At 44.5% G+C, this 27,881-nt stretch overlaps 1 protein-coding gene across 1 annotated transcript in view; it reads left to right on the top strand.

The window, feature by feature from the left end:
• sdc3 (syndecan 3) overlaps window positions 1–27,881 on the top strand; it is a 34,096-nt gene that overhangs the window by 3,364 nt on the left and 2,851 nt on the right. Inside the window, exons 2-4 of the mRNA XM_061093094.1 lie at window positions 22,688–22,781; window positions 25,375–26,198; window positions 27,199–27,388. Of these exons, the coding sequence (XP_060949077.1) occupies window positions 22,688–22,781; window positions 25,375–26,198; window positions 27,199–27,388 (1,108 nt within the window). The remainder of the gene's footprint in view (window positions 1–22,687; window positions 22,782–25,374; window positions 26,199–27,198; window positions 27,389–27,881) is intronic.

Below are 27,881 nucleotides of genomic sequence, written 5' to 3'. Positions count from 1 at the left end.
GTGTTGTATGTAAGTTCAGGATGAAGGATCTTTCTTTAGAGGCCTCTTGGCTTTAAACCAAGTGACGTCTGTGTATCTATGAGTGCTCTTGAGTGTTGTGTCTTTTTTTATATTTCCTGTTATCCAAGTTGTGACATCATATCCGCGCGGATGTATTTAACATGGGAGACCGATTTTCCCACAGACATCTGTTGTGTCCCACAGATAGCCTGTGAATGTGTGTGTGTGTGTGCATCCGTCCATCTGTCTGTGTGTGGGCTCAAAAATACTGAATATCCGCTGCCAAAACTTGTGCTCCTTGAAGTGTGAGTCTCTGTGTGTGTGTGTGCGGCGGAAAAAGCGTCGTGTTCTTGAGGATCATGTTTAAGTCGCGGAATGAATCAGTGTGTTGTGCGTCCGACGGCAGACAAAGCCCCCCATAGAGAAGAAGAAAGCGAGAAGGAGCAAGAAAGAGGAAAAAATAGCCCGGACGAGGCGGATTGAGGGAGAGTGTGGAATGCGAGAGGCAATTTGACACAGGAAGTGGGTCCCTTCTCACTCTGCTGGAGGACAAAGTCCCCCCTCACACAGCAGCACACAAGCTGGCAGGTAGAAAACACTCCTGGGGTGGAGGAGGTATTTCAGGTGTGTGTGTGAAAGGATGGGTGATGGTATGGCGGGTCACCTTCCCTGGTTGAGGGGAGGAAATGAAAAGGATCACGGTTCATATCCGGACCTGCATTCAGAGGCCTGGTGTCTGGAGGTGAGCATGGGCAGAGGGAGGGAGAATAATGATAGCCTTCAGTGAGAAAAACAACTCGCCCCCCCTTCATCTCCCTGTCTCCTCCCTTTGGCTATTTGTGTATGTGTGTGTGTGTTGCATATGTACACATGCTGCTCACCCAAATCTGAAAGCAATTTCTTATCTCATTGGAATGACTGGCTTGGCAGATGCGCAGCATTTGACTGAAATTAGTTTTTCTGTCGGCTGGAGAAAGTTTCAGTGGTTTATGCGACTCAATAGAAATGGAATTTCCCATTTACTATTAGAGCGATAACAGTGAAAGGACGGAGAAACCTGCTCTCACAATACCTGTTATTTCAGTGTGTCGTCCCTCCGAGCCGACGGAACAATGGGAGCTCAGGATTCGCAGCTCATACTGAACTTTAACTGAAAGCTCAACTCTTTGGAGCAAACTCTATCAATTTTAATTAGGATAAAACAGAGGGCCCTCATTATTGGCCCCAGGAGAGCTTAAAAGGCTGCGCTGCAATCTCCCTCTACCCTCTAATGTCAGGCTGCATACTAATAATTTACGCGTCACTCGTGAGTCTCGTCTGGATTGTCTTCTGCAGTATTCCAATCAAGAAACTTGCGCAGCCTGAGAAGCAAAACTCGGGGCCAAAGAATTTCAGCAGGGACTGAGTTTTCTTAATCGATGTAACCTCGTGGTAACAAATCAAGGCAAAGCAGATAAGTGTTTGCGTTGAGCTGAGAAATGAATAAAAGCCTTAGTGTCCTCGTGACTAGATGATTAGAATTGACTCCTGCCTCAGTTCATGTAGCTCGTCTGTAAATGGTTAAAAATCCAGCAACTTGGCTTGTAGCTCTGACAAGACGGAGCGAGCCCATTACTCCAGTCTTGGCCTCTCTCCATTGGCTGCCAGTGGATTTTAAAATTCAAGATAAAAAATGACTTGCCTAGCAATTAGTAGCAAATGCACGATGAAGGAGGCTATGAGTCCAAGCAGCCATGCCCAAATAGTAACATATACCTCTTTTATACCAAAATTAGCGAGTGTAAGTGGGTTTTTTGAAATGCAGGTAAATTTGCCAAAAGAGTTGTTCAACTCATTCCAAGATTGCCAGTGGAGGAGTTAACCCATCAGTTTTTTCCCCCCATGAGTCACGTTCGTCATCATGAATGCACCAGAAACCGAGGCACTATCTTACCTGGGTTGCACCTTTCTTGATACTAAAAAGTAAATTGCAGTTGCATGTTGTTGCACAAACGTACATGGCTATATTCGGGCCAATGTGTAGACTTACGGAAGTTCAATACGTCATAACGTTCATAACGTGTCTAGACTGCCAAAGTAAAAAGGAAGATATAAGCACATTCATCCGAATGTCATTTTTCATCATTGGCGATCAGAGATTATTAAAATCTGTGTCAATAGCAGAGTCATTTGAACAGGGAGCCAATGCCGACTGTATCTGTTCACATTGCAGACAAAAGCAAGACGTTATTCACGCAGCATTTGGTGTCTTTGCATTGAAACCTCATAACAGTTTACCTCTCACGATTCGGGCTATATTCAGTTTTTTTCTATCGACATAGTTCTTCGGCATAATATTCCTGGCATTAAAATCTATCATTGGTGAACTGATCAAAAGAGGACAGCTCTAAGTACAAGTGTGACCGCACCCAAGTGAGCAGCGAGATCTGATTGCTCAGACCACATTCAGAGGTGGCCTGTCTGCTCCACTGCTCTACGTGCTCTTTCATGCTTCATTCAGTTGGTTCTCAAGTTACATAAACTGGCTTCCGAAAATTCTGAAAAGCCATTAGAAATATAGGATGAGTGAGTCAAACGTCTCTGGAAGTTTGGTTTGTCTGGAACTACGTAAGAAATAGACCCAGTCTGTGTTGTTTTGATTTCTTCTTCTTTTAATTTCCGGCAGACCAGGCGCAGGAAGTGCATTGCTTCCTTCTGCCAATTCAAAAAGAAACAGCCTGCCAACAGTTTGGTTTTGGCAAAACAGAAATGGTATTTATTTACATACAGGGCACGAAGATCTGATCACAAGCGATCGCATGGGGAGACATATTCCACCATCCGCTGGCAGTTGTACACCCTGTTCGTTCCATTGTAAAAACCACTGTGTTCAACATTTTCCCTACTTTCCCAGGGAATCATTAAGGCACTTCTGCGGAACTGATATCTGCGAGTTTATGAAGTTTGGTGCAGCTTGAGTGCCCATTTAGTTTCTCTTTTGTTGCCCTATGCAGCCTCTTTAAAACAGCTAAATGTTTTTATAGGGAAACACTTCATAACTGTAGCTTTGTGCCAGGCTGCATAACGAGGCCCTTACTTCTGATCACGCTGAGGTGTTCATGCTGCCAGTCACAGCTTCGAAAGTACCCGATGTCTTCAATCATCTGGCTCCACAACATTGTGCAACACAAAACATTCCCACTGGCATGCGTTCAAGTCGTCCCACGTATCCGAAAGAATGCTGCTATAGCCTCAGTTCATCCAGCTGGAAACCCTGGCTCCTCTCACCATGCCCAGTAACACACACACACACACACACACACACACACACACACACACACACACACAAGCACAGACACGCCTGCTCGCATATGTGCACCGATGCACATTAGCGCTGAACTCTTGATTATCTGACACACAAACTGCATTCACACGTGCACTTCTGCAGAGCCGGTGAATAGTTGTGGTTGGTGCGCGGCAGTTCTGTGGATTGGGTGAGTCAGAGGGAGACAGAGAACGCTGGAGGTGTTTTAGGTAGGTCACAACAGGCTGGAGACACAGGCCGCGTAGTTACCAAACACACACACAGATTCTCCTTCGCAGTAATTGGGCAGCGCTGCGCAGACACACTCACATGCGTATTCTCTAGAGAGGGGAGTTAGATGAATATAGAGACAAGGGGATGGAGGAGGAGAGGAGTGGAAAAAAGGGAGGTGCAGAGACCACAAGATAATGAGAAGGAGGGAAAGACCGGGGGAAATAAAATGGAGAAAGGTAAGGATGGAAAAAGTGTTACGGTAATGCTACAGCGGGGGAGAGGCGAACAGGATGCTAAAGGATCAAAAGAGGAATAAAAAAAGGGATCGGGGCGGAAAGGAAAGAGCTTGAAGCAAAGGGAAAGAGATTATTGGAAGAGAAAGAAGCAATATGGTCAAATTCTGGGATATGGAAGAGGGAGAGAGGGGAGAAATGAGAGCTGGATGATGGCGAGGGGATGGAGCCAGGCCAGGACGATGGAGGGATGGGAGCCAGGATGGAGGGAGAGTGCGGGTGGGGGAGGGAGGCGTGTACTGCTCATTCCCAGGAGACCGTGCTCTACCTGCTCTCCAAGGCCGTCGCCATGACAACCAGCATCGCTGTCGCTGTCACAGCTTTATTGCCCCCCCTCTCTCTCTCCTCGCTCTACCCTCACTTTCCCCTCGTTCTCTCGTCCTGCTCCGTCTCATTTTGCTTCCTCCTCCTCTCCGTCGCCTCTCTCATTCACAGCTTTTCACGATTCATTCTGTTTTCCGACTCCACTCATTTCCTTTTTTTCATTTTCCTTCCTCCTCTCTCTGTTTTCCCCCATTGGACTGTTCCACTACAATAAATAAAAAAATAGAGAAAGGAAAAGATGGCAGTTAAGTCTCAACTTTACAGGGGTGTGTGTGTGTGTGTGTCTGTGTGTGTGTGTGTGTGTGTGTGTGTGTTTGCACTATTATAGGATTCTAAATTAGAGAGCATAAACCCATTGCCGTCCTCCAAAACCACAAAGCATTCTGGGATCTCTGTGTGTTAGAGCCTTCGCTATAAATAAAACCCTCAGAAACAGGGCGCCTCTTTCCCACTAACAAACCTGTGTGTATGTGTGAGTGTGTATGTGTGTGTGTGCGTGTCTTTCACCAGCATATTAACGCTGCTAAGATGCCGTCATTCTTCACTCGTATCGTGGGAATCCCTACTGTAGGTGCCACTGTCTCTCGTGGCCCGTTTCTGTAACGACTGGGTAACTGAATTAACGAAGGGCCGGATGGGTGGGGTCACACGGAGCTGAAACCCAATGCGGTCCAATGGGACTGCTGGAATGTGTATTTCCTGCCAGGCGTCTGATAAGAGGCGGGTCGAGGCCGTGATAAGGCCGGCCATCTTCACCCTGCCGACCAGGGTCATCGTCTTTGTGCGGCTGGCCCCCGTCTGACCTGCACCACTTGAACCCCAGACCCCCACCTATCTCCCCCTCCATCTGTTTGCCCATTTGTTTGTCTGATGGTAATCGTCTCAGCAAGCTGTGATTACTCTTTTTTTTTTGTCTGTTGAAACGTTGGCAATTTTTTGTCTTCATTTAAGTATTAATAGTTTAGTTTAATCTCAAAATCATCACAAAAGCTTAGTCTTCCTCTTGTAAATGAGCTTAAGCTCGACAGACATCTGCTAACTGGCTTTTTCTGGAGCTCTCAACTGAATCGCATTGTTTTTTCTGGTAGTTTTAGAATTAGCTTTTTTAGTGTATTGATCAAAAGTCAGAATAGTTCTTTTAACTTTTCTGAGGGGATTGTTTGGGGAAAAATGGAAACACAATTTGGTTGTTGTGTCTTAAATTTGTCAATATGCTTGTGGGATCCATGGATATCAAACTGAATATCTTTGGCCAATGGACTATTTATCAGCAGTAACAAGACATTTAAGGTGTCACCTTGGTCTTTATGAAGGGACAAAAATAAAACGTAAGATGAATCAATTAAATATAACAGTCTAGAGCTGTACCTGTTTAATCTTTTGCAGTATATGAGTCATTTATCTAGAAATTATATGTCTGCTCTTACATTTTATAGACTAGACTATTTTTCTACAGATACTTGAGTTGTTATTGATTTGTCCATAATCTAATATACTGTTGTTTTATCAAGTGTGTAATATTTGTATGATCTAGTAAAAACCCAATTCCAAAAACTCGGAACAAAGTTGCAGCTTTACCTTCAGGCCACTGCTAATGACGCCCCCCCCCCCCCCCCCCCCTGCTCCAAATGCTCTGTGTAAAGAGTTTTCTCGTCATTGGCTCAGCCACTTTCTGACTAGTGCTATCATTATTCCTGTGGGAGTCCATATTTGAAAATGGCCACTAGGGCCACGGAAAGCTCTGTAAGTTAGTCAGCCCTTAACAGTAGTAGAGAGTGCTCGTAAATGAAAAAGAGACGAAGATAGAGACTGCGTTCTCCCTGGGGAGCGTCTTTAAGGCGCTGCAGGAAAGACATAAAGATCGGGTAAAAAGGGGGAAGTTAAATGCATGCTTGCACAGGACGGGATGTATAAATGTGTTGTCGTCCAATTTGTTGTCACTTGATTTCGTCTTGTCTCTAATCTGTCAATTATCTTTATTTCGTGTTTTTCTTTGACAACAAAAAGAATTTGTCGGTTTTAATTTGCAAATATTTGTTTTCTGGTTTGTTCTCCATAGAGACAGATGCAGAGTAAATCAGTTTTTTGATATTAATTCAGTCTTATCTGGGTTGTCATCCTCATTGAATGGGGGGTTCTTACAGCATTATTTCATCACGATTTTACGAGATTGTGCACAGCAGCGGATCTGCTCGTCTGCATACTGATTCCAACGACCTGTACGCGTGTGTTTGTGTCTCACTGGTTATGTGTTATTGAAGGATGGACACAGGAAGTGAGTATTTATAGAGCTGGCCTTCAAGCCTGAGCTGGAAGAGGGAGCTTTCTGAGTGGTGCACAAAGGGGGAGTTTTTATAGGTGTGTTACATGTGCGTGTCTGCACGTGAAACGGAGGCAGAGAAGGTGATGAAGCAGCAGCAGCAAAGGGAGGCTGCTTGTGCGAACGAGAGCGAGAAATACTCTGTGCGAGAGGCATGTGACTGTATATGTGTGCGTTTAAATTATTTAGCCCAGCGTCCCGACAGAGGAGTGAACGAGGTCAGGAGCTCATTGCTGCAACATTTTCCCTCTCTCCATCCATCCATCTCTACACAATCCACCCACCAGCTCAGCTCCTCCTCCTCGTCTTCCTCTCTCTCCATTGTCACCGCTGTGGAGCTGCTCGTTTATTCTGCTCGTCTTGATAAACAGGAACTTGGTAACAAAAGGCTTTTTCCATATGTTTGTCACGTCTCCTCAATTATCGGCGAGCCGTGAGGGAAGAGCATTGATCCAATTAATACACTCTGTGTGTGTGTGTGTGTGTGTGTGTGTGTGTGTGTGTGTGTGTGTGTGTGTGTGTGTGTGTGTGTGTGTGTGTGTGTGTGTGTGTGTGTGTGTGTGTGTGTGTGTGTGTGTGTGTGTGTGTGTGTGTGTGTGTGTGTGTGCGCCCTCTCTGAGGGAACCTTTTGAACTATGTTGCTTTTAAAGGGCTCTTTCAAAGGCGTTTGCAGTTTGAATGAGCCACTGATGCTAACGAGCTGTGTGTGTGTGTACGTGTGGTTGGGAGGTTGGGGATTCTGCAATATTGGTTGGTGGTTGCAGCAGGTCTCTTTCCCATAGGACTTGTATTTAAACGCCTCCATGCACATTCACACACACACACACACACCCACACACTTTTGCGGCAGCAGGTGATTCATTCTTAATCTTTCATTCCAACAGTTGTGGATTAGCCCTAATCTTAGCCAACAGAAATCCAGGTCTGAAAGCCTGAAGAGTGTGTGTGTGTGTATGTGTGTGTCTGCCTGTCTTCTCAAGTGTGCTGTTTATTTAGCGAGTGTGAGACATGATAATTGTTTCCCTTGTTGAACTGAGTAGGGGGTCTGTGTGACAGGACATGATATGACTGCGGCAGATACGCATTGGCAGATTGACAGGTCACACAAAACAAAGGGAAGGGTGAGACAGAGGACACAATTATCCTTTACTGACATGTAAGTTGAAGAATATTGTAATTAGGTAATAATTAACTCAAACTGATACTTTTTATAATTGAGTAGCAAACAGTTGCATAATGCATAAAAACATATATTTGTATTCTGTTTGTTTTTTCTGTTTTGCATCCGTCTCGAGTTAGAGATGTCGTCAACACGCCCACTCGCTCGCTGTGACTTCAGCCTGTTGTACTTTTCCCTGCTGTTTTCTCACATGGGCCCACTCTGACATTTTGCGGACATTTCACCAGGGGGCTGGGTTGAAAAGTTCTGCAAAGCAGCTGGAGGAACTAACTCGGAAGCTTGAGTTCTCACACACAGCTTCTCTGCAATATTTCAGGAATATGGGCAGAGTTCTGTGCATGTCTGAAGTTTTACTGTCTCTGATGTTGAGTAGAGGTGCAGGTTAAATTTGAGGTCTTATTAGTGCAGAGACAACACTTGGATTAAAAGTTACCTCACTTTGAGATATGAGCAGTTTTTTCTACAAAACCCATTTTCCATGCAAGAAAAAGAAGCCAAAGGTCTCAAATGGTAAATGTTGTCGTCATACCAGCAGTTGCATAAGAACTTTGGCCGAATAAGGTAAGTTGGGCTGCAACTAATGGTCATTGACAATAAAACTGTGTAGTCTATGAAGATTAAAATAGCATTTGCCAGAGTCCAACCTAACAGGGTTTGACAATCAGCCCAGAACTGAAGGTCAAACATTTTTTTAAAAATGAAAAAAGCAGCACATATTTGGCATTTTGCTTGCAAAAATAACAATCACGAACTGAATGTAAAATTCGCTGATAATACATTTTTTGTTTGGTTAAATCGAGTCTAATAAACTGTCAAAAAGTTGAAGTTGAAGAAAAACTGACACAGATTTGACATTTACAAACTTGAGTCTTTGATACTCTGCTATGGAAATGCGTGGGTACCAAAAAAGACCTGAGGATCAATTCCCAGTTGTAATTGCAAAGTAATTTTCAAAGTCTGTGCAGTTGTCTCTGTCTCCCATTTATACCCTTCGCTGTTGGTACCAAAAAAAGCAGTGAGGTTTGGGTGTCACGGTGGCTCAGCGGTTAAGAGGCGTGCACCACACTGTGATTGCAATGTTCCCAGTTCAATTCTGGCTGGGGACCTTTTTCTTACTTGTCCTTCCCCCCTTTTCTATCACCTCATTTCGTCATTTCCAAAAATACTTTAGCAGCAAATGAGTTTTAAGACCCAACTTAAACTGTGATGAGAAATATTTGGATTAGTAACTGCTGAGCATAAATTGCATCTTGTGTCATCATCTTGTTTATTTTAACCCCTGATAATGGAAATGTTGATTGGAACACAAACAAAAAAAAATGGAACAAAGCAGCCGCAAGGTGTGGCGACAGATCTGAAAGTGATTATTGTGTGGAGAAGGAGCGAGAGGGGATTTGAAGCGAACGAGAGGGGGACGAGGTCAGAGGCAATCACCGACCAAAGTGATATGAAAGGACACGGTGGCAGGTAAAGAGAAGAAAAGGAGGGAGCGGGCGGTGAAAGGAAGAGAAGAACGCTGCAGACGAGGGGAGGAAAGGCAAGATAGAATATGTAAATATGTAGAAAGTAAAATAAAGATATTAGAAGCTAATAAGAAAATGCAGGGAGAGTGGGGGAGGTTATGGCTTCAGGTTGAGCCAAAAATGATAAAAGAGCTGATTGGGAAGCAGGGGGGATGGACAGGAGAGATGGATGGACGGGACGGGGCAGACTAGAGAGAGAGAGAGAGAGAGAAAGAGAGGGACTGGTGGTTAACGCAGGCCTGTAAAGAGCTTAGGGAAGCTGAGACGGATTGAATGGAGAGAACAACCTGGACAGGATTACAGCGAGAGAGGAGGGCTGTAAGAGCGAGATCGTATCATAACCCATATATTTCCCTGTCGCCGGCGAGCACGTTCTGTCTGGTTTACAGCGACGCTGACCGCTCTGCCTCCATCAAGCTCCCCAGTCACACTTTAATTAAACCGAACCAATAGTACCCAGGAATTAATGATTGCTGGTTGTTATAGCAAGCACTCAGGAGCTAATCTATGTGTTAGACAATAATTCTCAAGCCATTAGTTACTTAAATCCACCTTTTAATTAATTGGTTGGTGAATAATGTTGCGCACTGAGGGGTGACGCTTTAACTTCCTTAACTGTGCTGCAGAAGATGAAGAGAAGAACCAACACGTGTGTGATCATATTCATTTAAGAGTTGATTCATTAGAGGCTGAAGGAAGAAAACAGCGTCTGATCAACAGGGAGCATCCACCTGAATAATAATGACTTCACGTCTATACATTTCACTACAGACGCACTGATTTATCTGCTGAACGTCGCCATCAGCCGATATTGACCTTGTCGACTGCCATCGGCAAATAAGATGACATTCACAGATGGCAGGGGCCGACGTTTTATCTGTTGCGGCTCATCGATTTTTGCGCCGGCTAAATGTTGTGCTGGTTGTTCTGAGGTCTGTAGCTTCAGATCCAGAGAAAGTAACGACCCATCACAGCCACCGGCCGTCATGTTACAGATGTTCGCTGTAAATTTGTGCTCATTCAAAGATTGTGCGATGAGGGGAAAGAAAAATGGTATTTTCGATATAAGTTTATCTTGGGAGTTTAGCCTGGACATTAACAAGCAATACAACAACAAAACTGTTTTTTTTCATTTACGGTTGGTTTTACACAGGTTTCGATTTACTCTCTTGACAGACATGCAATCACCAAACCTGGCCAATAACTGTATTTCCCCCCCCAACTTTTTCTAATTACAGGTTGCATGTCTGAGCTGCAAACGTGAATGTCCCTGCTCAGATTATTTCATTTGAACATTTTTAGAAACCTGAAGGTAAAAGAATTATAAAATATTTTTTCAAGAGACAAAGCAAAAATGGAAAAAGAACAAATTAACAAAATATCTTTTGTGTTCCCTAATAAACCATCATTCCTCCCTGGAAACCAAAACAGTTGGTGGCATGAAAACTAATCAATAGATTATTCGTCTGTTCAGTCCTCTTATTATTTAGTTTGTTATAATTCTGGTTAATTGACTAGTCACAGTGTAAAGGCCCAAAGAAGACGGGCCTTTAGCAGAGCTTTGTGAGATCTCTTATTACTTATTTGTTTAATGTATTCGTTTTTCCGTCATTTTCAGTTTTCAAAATCCTTCCTTTAAAAGTCACCCAGCTGCTCTGCACGACGGAGTCTACATAGAACACATGAGCCTTTCATTGAAGGAAAAAAAACAACTGGGCAAACCAAATGTCTAATTTCCCGTCCTTGTTTATCATGTTGGCTCATGAGTGCTTCAAGTCTTTTGACATTGATTCATTAGAGTTAATCAGTATCTCAAGATAAATATCTTATGAGGTCACAAGCATCCAGGCAGCGTGGCCCCGCCCCCTGCTCCCGTCTTATCTGGAGCTCGCTCCGTCACCAGATCTCACGACCTGCGTAATTAGTGCTCGATATCCAGAGTCGTTATGATACATGAAGAATCAATCAGCTCTCTGGCTGCTGCTGGAAGTCACTTGGCCTGCAGTCATTGGCCGAAGTCTGCTCACAGCCTTGGGATTGGCTGCTGCTCTGCCAAAGTCGGGGCAACCAATGGGAGGGGGCCAAGAGAGAGTGGCAAGGTCAGCTGCTCGGGATGCCCCCGGAGCAGCAATTTGTTCCCCGTGTGTTTGTGTGTGTGTGAGTGTGAGAGATGTGAAATCATAATAAAACACATTTCGCCGAACACACACACACACACACACACACACACACACACACACACACACACACACACACACTGGCAAAAAGGTGCATCTTTCAATCCCATATTGAATTACACAGGGCTGATTGGATTTCTTTCCCCTGCTTCAAAGACAAAAACGCTCTTCTCTCGTTCTCCTCCCACCCGCCTCCGGCCCCATCATCCCTCTATCCCTCACTCACTGTGTTTTCCCCTTATTTCAAGTTCTCTCAATCTAAACGCGTCCTCTCCAAAACTCTGCCTTTTATGCATTGATTTTATCCTTGGGGTCTGTAAAGTCGCATGACTGTCATTAGCCTGATTACACAGGCTGTAATTATGTGGACACACACACACACACACACACACACACACACACACACACACACAGATGCTGCCTTGTGACTCGCATCACTGTATATGGGGAGAAATGTGATTCTAATCATCGTCTGTTTGTGTGTGCATTTCCTCGTGTGTGTGTTACGCTTTTCGATTCGGGGCTGAGAGGAGACCATTGATTACCGTTTTTTGAGTGTACTCTGAGTGCCTCTCTCTCTCTCTCTCTCGCTGCCACACAAAGGCATCATGGTCTGCAGGGCTCGCTCTCTCACACGCAGCCACATTGCTGAGCCCTTTTGAAAAGTTCCTTAGAAACACAAGAAAAGTTCCAGCCACAGGCACCGCGCCCTCCCACTGGCCCTGCAGAAATGGGCCCATTGAGTCAGGCTATAATCACCCTCTCTCTCTCACACACACACACACACACACACACACACACACAGACACACACAAACACACAAACACACAAACACACACACACCCATAAATCCACATTCGGCCTTGCTCCCTTCTATCTCTCTCCACTACTTCATAGAAGCAGCCACAAAAACGCAGTCATTGACCAGCCAGCCAACCCGCAACATTCACTGCTCTCTGCAACATTTCTCCACTAAACATCACCAGACACACACACACACACAAACACACAGAATCACAAGCACACACATGCACGGCGGTATATTGTGTAGTGTGGGAGCAGCAGTTGTGTCAGAATCTCAAGGCATCTCTGGCAGCAGGACAGTGACACACACAGATGCATGTTTCATAAGGTCATATATAATGGAGGAGTATTTCACGCAGAGAGGCCTTGTGTGTTTGTCTGTGTGTGTTTGTGTGTGTGTGTGTGTGTGCTAGCCTTGAGATGTGGTCTTTAATCCTGCTGGATTGTCAGATTAGTGTAACAGCTGGGTCCTACATACAGATATGCATCTCTGTGCCTCTCTCTCTCTCTGTATCACCCCTCCTCCCATCATACTGCTCCTCCATATTTCACCAAGCGCTGAGTGTATCTATGCATTAGTGTGTGTGTGTGTGCGTGTGTTTGTGTGTGTGTGTGTGTGTGGCAGTCTCACAGCTCCAGTCCATTACACGGTTACAGGCCGCCTGATGTGCCGCTACGCAGTCATGTGACCTCCACTGAGTCTGCGGCAAGTCTCAGTGTCAGCTGCTCGTTTTATTGGAAGAACGGACACATTACAGGTTAAACACACTCGGCCTCCCGGGGCCCACAGTTCCTGCTCCTTCAGCCCCCATCCCATGAAGGCTTTTCCTGTTGCATTAGCAGTTAACATAGTTTGGTGAACAGTAAACAGTGAGGCTGACATGAATAAAATATGACATAACATTGCTTTACATACGTGAATCAACCTAAGGAAAACTACTATACCTACCAGGGTTTCCTCTGTAGTGGGAGCCTCAGCCACACACACAAAAAAAAATGTGAAAACGGAAAACCCTATTGAAGAAACTAAATGCCTGAATCTTCACATCATGAAGCCATGGCGCAAGAAATTGTAGGGGAAACACTTTATACAGAGAAAGTAGAGAGAGAACAGTGTATGTTGTTAGAACGAGGTCAGTATTTTGCTTGTGAGACGATGACGGAGAGGACTGATCATATTCTGTTACATTTCGGGTGAATAATTTAAAGTCAGTTTCTCAGTTTAAAGGCCTTCGTAGTCGTTTGCATAAAAGAGGGAGTGCAGGGAGCATTAATGAGGATTAATGGTGATGCTTGCAACGAAAAGCTTTAGTAACTGATATGAAGTAATGCTCTGTTAAGTGTTTGGTAGCCTATAAACAGCGTGAGATGAAAATTAAAAAGACTTAAAATCGGATTTAGATTCAGACAATCCAGATGCATGTTATTTTTTGTTTTTATTATTCCTCCACTGTGCACCTGTTCTGTCCCTGCAGCTCTCTGACCGAGCCACTCACTGCACCATATTTAGCAAATGCGCGACTTTCCACGAGGCCATTCATCACTTGGATCATCTTTTGTCCTTTATAACTCAGTGGAGAAAGATAATATTAGAAAGATAATATTAGTGCTTGGATGCTTTTCAGCTGTGGTCTGGTGCTGCTCGGAGGCGGCTTCAGGTCCCGAGTGAGCGGGAATAACAAACTAGAGCCGGGGTAATGCAATCCTCCCTCTGGTTTTCTGCGGGGAATTAATACGACCAGCAGTGACTGCGATTTTGGATCAGCTATGGTAGCGCTATCAGAAATGTTATCGGCAGAAAGAACTAAGAATAGTGGAGGGAGTAAAAGTGTTTCACTTATTTCCTGGCTGTTGAACATGAGCGTGTTTACATTTCTTTCCCGTGGTCCACGTTGATCGGTCATGGGGAGCACTCGGGTGTGAAAAACTGAGACAAACATGCAGGACGAGATTAGAAATGTGTTTGGCAGTGGACTAAATCAGCCTTCCCACTCAGCATCATGTCCACTTGGGCGCTGGAGGGCAGTTTTAGATTATTACATATTTAAAAATATCACAAGCAGCTATAAAAGTCAGACTTTATTTTTGTTTTAAACCTTAAAATTAGTCTGAACACTGACATCCAACACACTTTCCTTATTAATCCCCCTCACAGCCACCCAGAACCACTTCCCATCTCTTAAACGGCTTAATCAGGGTAAAATTGCTCAGCAGGTTCCCTCATGCAAACACAAAGTGATGGCTGCTGATGACCCCCCGCTGCAGCTGTTACTGTACAGAATCTCTTGACGCTAAATAATAACCTGCCCTTTAAGAGTTGGAGCTTCTTTTTTTTTTAAAACTTGGCTCACTGCCACAAAAAGAGGCCTGGGAGGCTGAAAGAAGCGAGGAGGACACGTTCTTGACAGACATTTCAGCCATGACTGTGAATGTATGTATTTATCATCCAGCTGAGGGAATCAATTTGATAGCCGCTGTATGATTTGGAGCCACAGGCTGAACGCTGCTGATATAAGGCTTGACAGCATTGACTGCGGAAAACATTCTTGCTTTTTTTCGTTTGAAAGAACATTGAAACCCTTGATGAAATGGTTTCATAAATCTGCATTTGTACTGTACTTTTTATTCTGAATAAAAGAGATGATTGTGAGTAGGTTGCATTCACGGTTTTTCAGTTTGTGTATTATAAAGCCATTTTTAAAAATCCCCAAACATGAACAAAATGGTTTCAACCATAGAACCCATAGCTCTATGAATAACACTGCTGCTCCTTTGTTTCCGACTGAAGTATCTATAGATATCACTCGATATCTCAGATGTACTTTGTATAATGTGCTAATTAGTGAATGTTAGGATCCTGACATTCCGAACCGACGGGACTTCCCTACTTCCGTCCCTTGATCACTACTGTGAATCTGGCTCGAAATGAGCACGATGTGGAATACAGTGTAAAAACAAGTGAGCACACTGTGTAAGGCTATACTCTGCTGAGAAGAGGGGCCCTTTCATGTTTCTAACCTCAGGGGCCCATTGGCTCATCATGTGTCCATGAATAGAGGAGTGTATTCTAAGACTTTATGTCACCTTGTGTTCACAGAGACAGGATTTCTTTGACCCCCCTCGGCTGTAGCGTGCAGGTGTGAGTTGTTTGAAGGTTCACCTGACGTCATTGCTACAAGACACTGTCTCGACATCTGACCCTCTCTGTCTCTCTGTGTGTGCGTGTGAGTGTGAGTGTGTGTCTCTATAAGCGTGTGAGACTGTGTGACTGTGCAGAGCTGTTCTGTGTTAATCTCTGCTAAAGGTGGCAGGTGTCTTAACCAGGCCATCACCTGGTAACCCTCTCTCTCTCTCTCTCCCGCCGTCTCTCTCTCTGTGTCTCTGTCTCTCTCCGTCTCTGTCTCTCTCTCTCTCTAAGACACACACACACACACACACACACCACCTCGCTCATCTCCTTGTCTGACAGTAAGTGTGTTAGCGTCCATGCTCGCGGCCCCAACCCGCCCAGCTTGTGAGAGAGGGAGTGAGACCAAGCGGAAAAGCAATAAAAGATGGAGGGAGATTAGAGGTCACTATACCGTCAGGGTCGGGGATCCACGCTGGAGAAGAGGCGGTGGGCGTATAACAGTACAACCAGTAAACTGGCTGCAGTTTTTCCCCCCTGCAAGTGTTCCAGAGCGTACGTGCCAAGTGGCCATGACCCTTTTCCAGGTGGAGAGCTATCAACAGTCCACTTTGGTCACTGAGTGGCATGGCTCAAACTCTGCACCTCTTATCGGAGCGGGTCAGACTGCAGAGGAGCGGACACAGACATGTCATTAAATCAGCAGCTGCATCACAAAGCGTGGGCGCTCCAGCTACAGTGAATTAAACTGCAGGGATGTGGGAGAAGTGGCCCATGAAGATCACTTTACCTCATTTCAGGCCTGATCTCTCAACTTTTGACAGATGATTATTGTTTTTTAGGCACAGCTCTCATTACATGTTTGACAGGTTTGGCATCCAGCATTTTAGGTCAGACCGGACACCCTCACACAAGGGTTTAAAACGTTTCCTGCAACAATGGTGGACATTTAGTTTGGTGGTGTGGCTCTGCTCATGTCATGATTTGGGACAAATATGAGTTGGCCTGACATGGACTGTCTATTAGTGGCTGAAATGCACATTGTTAATAAGCCATGGTCACACTGAAAGAAGCAGTTTTGAACTCCGGAAAATTGGGAACAGACAGTTTGCCTTTCACAAATGAAGAAAGCAGCAGGAGATTGTCCAAGTCAGACGCATTCACAATAAAATGTTCCGAACATTCCGGAGACAGCAGAACGGCTCCAGCGTCGGCCCTTATGGCTTATCTCAAATCTTGTGCTTTTTCCAAATGGAAATCTTCGTCCTCCACGTTCATGGCGCCTCTTTCTCTTCTTGAGGTATTTGTATTCTTCCGGTTTCGTGTGCATTGCGTGTTAGAAAAATTATCAACACTTGCTCTGAGTTTTTCTCCTGCAATATTCTCACATGCACTCACTCCAGAAGCAGATGCACAGTATACACAAGGAGGTCAGGGAGGTAAATGGCTGAAGGAAGTCTGGTGAAAAAGGGTATAGAGCTCAGCTTTGTTGTATACAGATTCAATAAATATCAAATGTGACATCATTTAAAATGAGTCTGTACCACGAGGATGCGCAATTACAACCGTTTTATCATCGAGTGGTTTCTAAACACGCGGGGGGTCACAAGATGAAGCTGAAAGGTCACAAGACGTTTAATGGAATAGGGGAAGTTGACGCAAGTGGACTTTATTTAATTATGAGGGAATATAAATCACCAGTGTTATAATCTGGATACATACTGAGAGGATTTTGTTCACGGGACAGACTGGCGTGCTGAGGTTGAGACTTTGCCAAGTAATGTCTTGGCAAAAGACAAGAAAAATGACTTGACTGGTCATATAGGCAATGTTAGGCTGAAAAAATATGCTAACCATTCGCATGGTGAACATTTGTAATGAAGGAAAAAAATCAAGCATCAGAATTGGTGTAATGAGCCCAGGACATCTAAAGGTGCATTTGGTAATTTCCTTACTTTTCAAGATGCAATATCTGTAAATCCACCAGATAATAAGAAAGGATGTTTTCTAAATGAACACCATTGGGGGAAAAATGGACATAAAGACTTCAGTGGACACGACCACAGGGTCCTCCATTGTTCCTCCTGTTCTCCATCAACGTGCAGTAAATGGAGGGACAGATCGAGGAGTGGGACTCACAGATGGTGCCAGGGAGCAGAGGGAGTATTCAAATGATTCTTCACAGTTTCGGAGCTCAAAGATGCTGCGGCAATCGAGGACATTCGCTCCGATAACATCTCACATATTAAAAAAACACACAATAATTACTTCTCCCAAGCTTAGCGGCATTGCAGCTATAGCTTAAAATGTGTGTGTGTGTGTATGTGTGTACCAGGCATTGTGCAGCAGCAACCGCAGCCTCTTGGGTTACCGAGGAATGCATTTGAAGACAATCATAATGAGGCTCTGTATCTGCCCAGCTGTATCCAGAGGGGGATCTTTGAACTATACTGAACTGGACCAGCCAAGAAAACAACCAGATACATCTTCTTTGGATCCCACGTCTGCCAAGAACACATTCACTAGATGTGTGTGTGTGTGTGTGTGTGTGTGATGAATCAGTATAACTACCTCTACTTCCTATTGTATACACCCATTGTTTCTACAAACAAAACACACACACATTGCAAATTGTCATATAACCATCACACACACACACACACCTTGTCTCATTGTCAGGTTGCTGCAGTGTTGCTGTGTTTGTATCACACACACTCAGCCTCATAATCCTGCATTTTCTTCCGAGTCTGATCCTAAATTAAAATCTGGAACAAATCGTCTCCTGTGGATTATTAATATTTGTGAAGCTGCAGCATTGTGAGCTCAGGTATAAAATCCCGGCTTTGAACCTGTAAAACGAGCTCACAGACACACAAACTAAAACCCACACACAGCTGCTATAGTGCATAGGATTAAATGTATACTTCAAAGCCTATTGTCTGCTTCAGATCAGGTTTCCACCTGCGTCACGGCTCAATAGGACATACCTGTGTTGGCTTTGTCAGAACATGACATTACCTTAACAAACGCCAATTCTTTTTCTGCTCCTTCCTTCAATTTAGTTTCCCCTTCTCTTTTTACACAAGTATACATAATTATATACTCCGAGCTCCTTGTTTGTTTTAAAATGACTCCAACTGGCACCGCACCTCTCACAATGGCACCGCTTCATACGCTGCCAGAAACCAAGATTGAATTCACCGCGCAGATCCAGCGGTGTATACAGCTGTCATCCTACAGTTTCCTTTTATAACAACTGGGAACAAAAATGCAAAATGAGGGAAATTTAGGGCAACATACAGATGATTTTGGCCCCGGGTTATGTGTGCAGTAGACGAGCGCTGGTTGCGCCTCATTGTGGTTAGTTAGCAATGTGGCACAGGCTGAAAGTATAGCTGTTTTATAGCTCCCGAAACGCAGGCGAAATGCAGAGCTGGCCCTGTTCGTCTCCCCCCAGAATCACATAAAACCCACACAAATACGTCTGAGGGGTATTTGTGCGCCCATGTACACACACACCACAAACAAACCTGTGATTATACCCATTCAGACATACACACACACTGTAATTACATACAGTGACGCACTGCTGCCCGACATACCGTTATTTCAAAGATATAATATTGTGTCGTAAATAAAACATGTCGAGACCCAGGAGGTGCTTATACATTACTGTTAATGGTTGGGATACACAACACATGATGCACACTGAAAAACAGAAACCACACTACTACCAGAACTGGAAATGGTGTGTCTTGGAGGTTGTTGTTGGTTGGTTTGTGTGTTTTTGTGTCGGGAACTTGTAAAAAAAAAAAAAAGAGGGGTTTGGGCCCTGGGGTGGACTCTGGAGCCGCCTCGGGGGTCGGATGTGTGTTTATTTAAGTGTGTGTTTTTGGAGTCACGCTGAATTTAGGGGGCTAGCCTCGAGATAAGGGAATGGAGTTTAAGATGAAAGGGAAATGGGGCGAGGATGGGGGGGGATACACTGGCACGGAGTTTGTGGATCACAGGGGGGAGGGGGGAGGCAAAGGGGGGGGGGAGCAGACTGTTTTGATGTTGAATTTTAGGTTGTTTATTTGACATTACATAACACCTGCTTGTGTAGTTTGAACACTTAAAGTGTTTGTGTGTGTGTGTGTGGAAGGGTCTGGTAACTTCTTACTGGGAGATGGGAATTTTTGTGAAAGGCAAATGTTGCCCATAGCAACGGCCTTCATTGTAAAGCTGGTCCTTGGAATACAAAACACACACACACACACACACACACACACACACACACACACACTGGCAGCCATGCTCACACTGACACGTCTTTTCAGTTCTTATGGCACTTTCGGTGAACACACACACACACACACACACACACACACACACACTTTAGCCTGGAAGTGTGAAGCACACTCACTCTCAGTTCTCATATCCTCGGTGTGTCAAGGCAACTTCAAGTCAATCTCATTTCAGGAGGTACATATAGCGTTTCAGCTCCGACTTATGCTGCGATGTGATGGACTGAAATGCTCGGGTTTCTAGATTCCATTATGCTTTTATTGGCTTTTAAAGGCATCAGGTTTCCTCTGTCTGGAGCCGGGGAGGAGCTTGAGCTTCTGTGTGTGTGTGTGTGTGTGCGTGTATGTGTGTATCTGTGCATGTATATACATTGAGCATCCAATAGGCTAGTAAATTCTCAGCTCTGCAGGGCCTCAGGATGGGCTTTAGATTGCTGAGGTGATAAGTTTGCTTTGGTCACATTTTCAGCAGTGGCCCGACTGTTTTCCATTACCTGGAGCTGAACCCAGCCCTTTGCTTTTGGCATTAAAACAGCGCACTGCTCAATCTAGGTATTAAATTCAGTTAAGAAACCAGGATTCAGCTCCTTTACATAAGTAGAAGTGGCCTCACTGTAAATACACATTACTACTACAGGATGTACATATTTTATTAACAACAAGCGAATTGTATGTAAATGTTGTTGCTTGTAGTGATGATCCCACAGAAAATGAAGGCCTGACTCTGCAGTATATACCCCCCCTGCTATGCAGAGGTTCAAGCTGCTTTTAGTGTTGGTTTTTAAAAATCTTTTACTTTCCTGGTTCCTTCTCACTGTTCTGATCAGTGTCATTTCCACATGCAGCAACCAGCTGACATAAATCTTTTATCCATTACCTGACCAAGACAAATGACCAACAAAGGCAGTTGATGACTAGTTGGTAAGGAAGGAAAGCATTTAGCTGTTGTTAAACTGGTTAAAGATAAATTAAAGAGCTTTAAAGTGTAAAAATTGTTGGTACTCGCCTAAAAAAAAGATGCGATTGGATAAGTTTGCTGTCACATCACCTCCTACTTAGCAGGATATGTGCAGAGTCACTTAAGGAAATGTAGCAGTGGTGGACCCATATTCAACAAGCGATGATGCGTAATCCACCTCAGCAGGCGATTATCATACGTGTGACTGAACCCTACAGCTTGACTAATCAACAACAGCTACAGCCAATCAGAGCCAGGACCTTGTGACCAGACATAATGGGTTTCCCCTGGTAAAAGGTTATGAGGTGTGTGACAACCTGACGCCGGTCAGTCGTGAAGTGAGAACTGACAATGTTGATCGAGTAAAAATAGTAAAATGAAAAGTTAATATTCATTGTGAAAGAAAGTAAGAAAATAGCAATAAAACATATCAGTAGAAATGATTTGAGACCTGGTATATTTCCACAATAAATGCTCAATTTATCACAATTATAATGTGGCTGCTGTGTTTTCTATACCTACTTAAAACATATGTAGACTATATGCACATCTTTAAAAAGAGCAGTGATGTGCAACGCAGTTTGATTATCATCGCACTGCAGTATGGGTGGTGTCTCTTAAGTGCATGGATCTGATATAACTATTAGTTGACCTTGTGTGATGGGAAAAAGGCCTCTGAGTGCTAAAGTGTGTCTTTAAACAGGGCAGGGATGTGGGGTTGAGGTCAAGAGAAAGGGAGATGAATGCTGAGAAAAAGAGAGAGAGAGCGAGAGAGGAGGGAGAGAGAGAGGAGGGATCAGCCTCAAAGTGACCGGAGACTCGAGGTCGTTCACTTCAGAGGTGCAACCCTCAAACGATCCACAACTAATCTCTCTTTACCTGACCCTGACGGAGGTCGCCAGCTGAGCTCACGTTCTCCCCTCACAGAGATAAATAGATAAGTCCTCAAAGTGCAGATGTAAGTAATTGAAACCTGTAACATTAAAACGTCTAAAAACAACTACACCTATGTTATATATCTAGTTGATTTACATCCTCTCAAATGTTTCCAACAATGTTTCCAACAGTTTTATTCAAGGTAACTGGACATTTCATTTAGGTTGCCTCATGATAGATAATGATTATTCATTGCCATTTCCTGCGTAACAAGAATAGAAGGTTTTCTAGTCTGTGAACATGATTTGGTAAGAAAAGTCGCTAAACCTAGAAGCTACAATCTACTGTTGGTTGGCTCTTTATCTATAACCTGACCTTGGGTACTGCATGGAGAGAGAAGGGAGTATCTGTGGAACGAAACGGGCCCAACTCATCCAATGGTGTACAGAAGTAATGTTTGAGGATGGTCAAAAAATCCTCAATAGTGAGCAGGTGGTGTTTGAGGAGTTTTTGAAGATGTCCAGAGATGCAGCATTGTGGATTTTTAAATTGCACTTTTAAGAGACTGATATTTCCTGAACATTTTGGGGTTTTGGACTGTTGATGGTTTCATGGCCCCATAAACAACACTGCTGCAATTTTGGTCCAGAGTGAAATATTGCATGCCAGTATTGTCATTTTATTTATACAAACAATTAAGTGACTAGACATCAAGTTGACCGATTGATGAGCTGATTGATAATTTGACAACTGGTTGAGGAAATTTAGTTTCAGGTTTCAGCCTATCACATTAGAGAATTTGTTTTGTTCCGTTTTAAACACATAAAAGCCAGTTAAAGACATCAGTTATGTATTGGGATTGTAAAATGTGTATTTTTATAACATCCTACTGACTAAATTAATATTTGAAATAACGATTAACCCTTTTGGTCGTTAATTAAAAGACTCCTTGAAGCCCGAGTTCAAAAGTGAACTGCTTCTCTGCGCTGTGCGTCTCTCCAGGCTGAGCATCAGCTGCGATTGACACGACTAAATGAAACCCCTCTCTCCTTAAATGCTTTGATGTTCCTCTGACAAAATCCCAGCTTTGGATCAACTCATTAACTATGCTCCTCCATAGAGCGTCAGACAGACAGATGTTACCCTGTCCCGCCACCACACTGCTTGTGTGTGCGTGCATGTAATCTGCCAAAGTGGTCCGTCTTTCCGATGTGAATGACGAACAGCTCAGTCATTCATGATGAATAATTCTAATCTCTGTCATCTGCCTCCCCCCTCCCCCCTCCTCTGTGTCGCCAACAGGGACAGACGTGGTCGCCATCCAGCGATGACGAAGGCTCGACGGGAGACGAGTTCTACGATGATGAGGATCTTTACTCGGGCTCAGGCTCTGGCTGTAAGTGTGTGTGTTTGTGTAGGTGTGTGTGTGTGTGTGTGTGTGTGTGTGTGTGTGTGTGTGTGTGTGTGTGTGTGTGTGTGTGTGTGTGTGTGTGTGTGTGTGTGTGTGTGTGTGTGTGTGTGTGTGTGTGTGTGTGTGTGTGTGTGTGTGTGTGTGTGTGTGTGTGTGTGTGTGTGTGTGTGTGTGTGTGTGTGTGTGTGTGTGTGTGAGGTTAGTTACACATTCACGCCCTGCTTCTTTCAAACTAGACAGCTGCTGGTTTTCAATCTCCTGACCCCGAGGACCCCACTGCCTCCCTCCACCCCTCTTCCCCCCATTTATGGTCGCTCTCATTCACCAGACTTCACATGCACGGTCACACAATGCAGACAGGCCGCTTGGCTCCACAGACACGTTTTGTAGATTTAGTTATTTTGCAGATTTATAAAAACACCTTTAAACACCGACACATCTTTGCAAACAAGAAGTTACCCAGGCCTGATTCTCCCAGATCTCATTTGCCCTAATCAGATTACCGTCCACACAGATTAGACGATCACACGCATATACCAGCAGTCAGTTGTGTGCACCTGCCTGCGTGCGTTGGAACTTGGAATTACCTACTTAACGCAAATCACGTTGGTGTAATTTAGGCAGATTTTCTGATCTGACTGCTGAAGCTTGAGCGCAAGTCTCCTTATTATGCATGACTCATTGAGGGCTGCCCTCGGTTCACGCACTGCGCTATAGTAGTGGGCACGCTCAAAATAAATTACAATTCAGAGCAGGAGAGTGCAGCAGAGGCACCCCTGTGGATGAGACAGCCGCCCAGTAAATTGCCTCATCTCAAACTGTGATACAGAGCTGTCGGATTCCAAAAGAAAAGGCTCATTTTCAACACACGGTTTGTGCGTTTTGTGCCGCCGCAGCTCCTGAACCGGGCATTTTGTGACGTCTGATGTGTTTAACAGTTGCTGCATTGTCCCAGGCCATATTTCGATATCCTCTCGTGCACCTCTGTCAGCTTTCATGCCATTGTGTCTGTAAATTCAATTTGTTTCCCTTTCAACTCGGGGAGCTCCGCTGCTATAACAAAATGAAAGGTGTTATAATGCGCTTATGAGGTTTAAGAAGAAAACGAGTCACTCAGCATTCACCATCTCCTTTTCTTCTCTTCTCCTCTTAAATTTTTAATATGCATTTTTCTCTCCGTCCATACAAAAGCAACCAAACCAGCAGAAACATTGATTAAATCTCCTGCTCTCTCCCTGTTGAATACACTCAGACTCACAGTTCACCATTGGTATTCTCATTTTCTTGTTTTGCTCTTTCTGTTTTTTGTCTTGTGGCTAAATGGCGAAAAACAGTGGCGATTTGATTGCAGCTCTGTTTGTTGCGCTGAGTCATCGACAAAATCACGACTTTATGAATTAGAAGAGACTTGACGAAACAAACCCAGCTGTGTATGTGTCTCTGGGTATATTGACATTTATAAATGTACTTTGGCAGATACAGTTTAAGGAGCAGTCCACCAGGTTTACACACTAAAGTCAGTATAAGACAAGGTTGTTTTAGTTTGGGCTGATCAAAGACTGGAGGTGTATAATTTGAAAGACGTGGGCATTCAGCAGGCAGTGAGTGGCTGGTGAAAGCATGCTGTCAAGTTGCATTGTGGGAAATCAAGGATACAGTGTTTAGGGGACAGAAAGTCAGATAATCTTTGCCTCGATACAGCAGTTTACATTTTTTTCCTATGACATCAAATCGTTCATTGCTGCAGTGCTCCACTGACTTTACGGCTGCACGGCACCAACAGGCTTACGTCATAGTTTTCAAATGTCGCCATCTTGGATTAGCACTGAGGCATCGTTTTTCTCTAAGCTGATTTTTTTTAACAACCTAAAACACCCAGTTTCTAATCCAGCCATAACGTTGTATGTCCATTTTTTTTACACTGTCACATTAAGGCAAAAATATACTTCCTGTTTACTTTGTAGTGGGTTTTATACAATCAGACTTCAGCTGGGGCCAACTAGTCACTGACAATACTATCAATAAATATATTCTAAGCTTTTTATAAGTACACAATGTGCTTGCAAACAAACATCATAATATTTAATTATGTGGGGCTTTGCTCGTCTAAGCTATAGAGCTAACGGGGAACAAGGAATGACGTGAACCTCACTGAATCAGGAAATGTGTTTGGATGTTGGCCGTATAATTGGGCCCCTTTATGACCCCTAATTTAGTAAAACCTTGATGCTTACACATTATACGCTCAAATGTTTTCAGTAGATAATTTCCTCAAGAGTCTGCACAATGGTTATTGCAGTGCAGTGAAAATTAACAGTCGAGCGACACGACACCTGTTAACGATGATGCAAAATGATAATGACTTCTAAATGTCTGGAATTTCAATTCATGCCAAATAGAGAGTAAACCTGGGTGTGTGTGAGGCAGCCACAGTTTTAATGTTATCTGTGAGTGTGTGGGCAGGTGAGTTGTGTGGTTGTGTTCCACAGGGAGATTTGTAAATGTTATAACTTCACTTATTGCTGACTGATTAAATCATGTTTAAATTCACGACACTCTCCTCTCTGCTCCTCTCCAGTTCCTGAGGTCAGTGTGAGGCCGACCTCAGCGGGTGTGTCCTTCACCACAGAAGAGCCCCTCCTCCTCTCGACCACCCAGGCCACTAGCCCCGCCCCCTCCGCCTCACCTGCGGCCGAGCCCAGCCCCAGCCCCAGCCCCGAGGAGCCCACCGCCACCCAGCTGCCCACCGAGGCAGATGGGGAGAGCGGTGCATTCTGGGAGAGAGAGCTGGAGAAGGAGAAGGAGCTGGAGATAGAGAGGCAGAAGGAACTGGAGAAGGCCAAGCAGCTGGAGAGGGAGCGAGAGAGGGAGAGAGAGAGGGAACGGGTCAGGGAGATGGAGAGAGAGAAGGAGAGAGAGAGGGAGAGGGAGAGAGAACGTGAGAGGGAACGAGAGAAGGAGAGGGAGAGGCAGAGAGAGAGAGAGCTGGAGAGGGAGAGAGAGCTGGAGCGAATCAGGGCTGCTGCTGCCGCCCAGACCACCGCCGCCCCAAAGACCCCCGCTGCCGTCCCCGTGGTGACCACCATCCCCGCAACCACCTCCGCAGAAAGTGCAGCGCCCTCGGCTGGTTCTGATGACGTGAGCACCACAGAAGAAGAAGAGGACGTCTACCTGTCCCCGGAGCCCACCTCCATGTTCCCCGGCTTCGACATGGAAACCACCACAGAGGAGGACACAACCACCACGGCAGAGACCACACCTGAGGCCACAACAGCTTCTCCCACCACCACCACCACCGTCAGAACCAGGGTCCCCTTCAGGCCCAGGGTTCCCATGACAACAGCCACTCAGGTGATGCCAACGGAGAGAACGACAAGTCCACAGCAGCCCTCAACCACACAGGTAAGAGTCTCATATCACCACATGTCTCTGAAAATGGATTAGATCTACAATTCTCCAAGTAACAGTCTGGTTCTGGTACCAAAAGGTAGCTCTTTATTAACAAATACAAACGTGTCAAAAAAAACATTTCTCATTTGAAGAGTTGCATAAGGACGAAAGTCAACACGAGTTTATAAAAACTCAAACCACTGTGCGATAACTATTTGAAATGACATCAGTGTAGGCTGTTCAGCTCTTTTCAATTTGTCAACTTGATACTTCCACGACTTAATACTCTCAAACTCCTCGACCCGGCCTGTGATGCACAACCCATTCATTCCCACTGAAGACATTCATCTTTAACTGTTATCACAAATGGTTCTTGAATTAATACACATCAATGAGAATGAGTACATATCAAGCTTTTGACTGCACAGACAGAACTTCTCAGTGGGAACAGTTCATTGTGGGTTTTGATGTGATGACAACAAGGAAAATAAATGAAATCCCCAGTGTCAGGTTTGTCTAAACACAAGAACTTTTCCTGACTAAATCGAAAACTACATTTGACAAGAGGATGATTTAAATCAGTAGCTATAGGGGAATCAAATCGCACAGTAGTAGATTCATTTCATGTGGTTCCAATAAAGGTTTGATTCCCACGGCTGAGTCATGTTGACGTCTTTACCACTGACAGTTAAATTATTTACAGACCTGAGTCATGTATATGATTTGTGTGCATGTGTACATTTGCAGCGTCTCTGCATTAAAGCATGATGCACTTAGACTTGTCTGGTTTTCCACTTTGTAATTAAGCTCCCAGATTTTATGAAATGCGTATACGTGTTGGACAACATACAGCTTTCCACCGCTCCGAATATACAGAGGCTCATTGTTTCAAATGGGAACATGTGCCATGGAAAGCTCTGTGTTTCAGTTGGACAAGTTTCAGAGCAACGGCTTCATGAAACAATGTTGTTATTCTCACCCCCCCCCCCTTCTCTCTCTCTCTCTGTCTCAGGAGAATAACAATGAGGTGGGAGCTGCAGGACCAAGTGGAGATTTCGAGATTCGCGAGGATCGCCGGAACGATCTCGGTCGAGGGATTCTGCCGGTGGATCCGGATCTGATCGGCAACACGGTGGACGCGGGAAGCTCTGCCGCGCAGCTGCCACAGAAGAACATCTTGGAGAGAAAAGAGGTCTTGATAGGTAAGAATATCTTCAAGTAAAATCCAAATAAAGTTTCTTTTTTGTTACTGTTTTGTATGTTTTGTCTTGTCTAAGGTTTTGTCTGTCTGACCCTGTGTCTTCTGTCATTCTGCCTCCAATAATAAACACCCTGTAGACGGACAGATTTCATTTCCCGTTGCTTCCTGTGCTCTTCCCTTACTTTTTCCGGAGCTGCAAAGACAAACTGGTGTTACCTTGAATTCACGTAGCTTGAATTCATCTTGTGCTACTTATCCCAGTTTGACCCATTGAGAACAAGCAATCCTCTTCCTGGGTTATCCGACGCCTCCTTTGTCCTCCTGTCTTTTTCTCATCATTTTCCCTCTGGGTAAATCCAATTTCTTTTCAAGTGCCCCCCCTCCCCTGATCCCAAAGAGCTGTTGTAGAAAGCGAGGCAGCAGCCAACTCGCCTGACCTGACTGGCTCTCTGTCTCTCCTTCAGCTATTCTGATTGGTGGACTGCTGGCGGTGG

The sequence above is a fragment of the Limanda limanda genome, chromosome 19 (genome assembly GCF_963576545.1).
Source record: "Limanda limanda chromosome 19, fLimLim1.1, whole genome shotgun sequence".
NCBI classification, from domain to species: domain Eukaryota; kingdom Metazoa; phylum Chordata; class Actinopteri; order Pleuronectiformes; family Pleuronectidae; genus Limanda; species Limanda limanda.
This window is presented reverse-complemented; position numbering and strand designations above follow the sequence as displayed.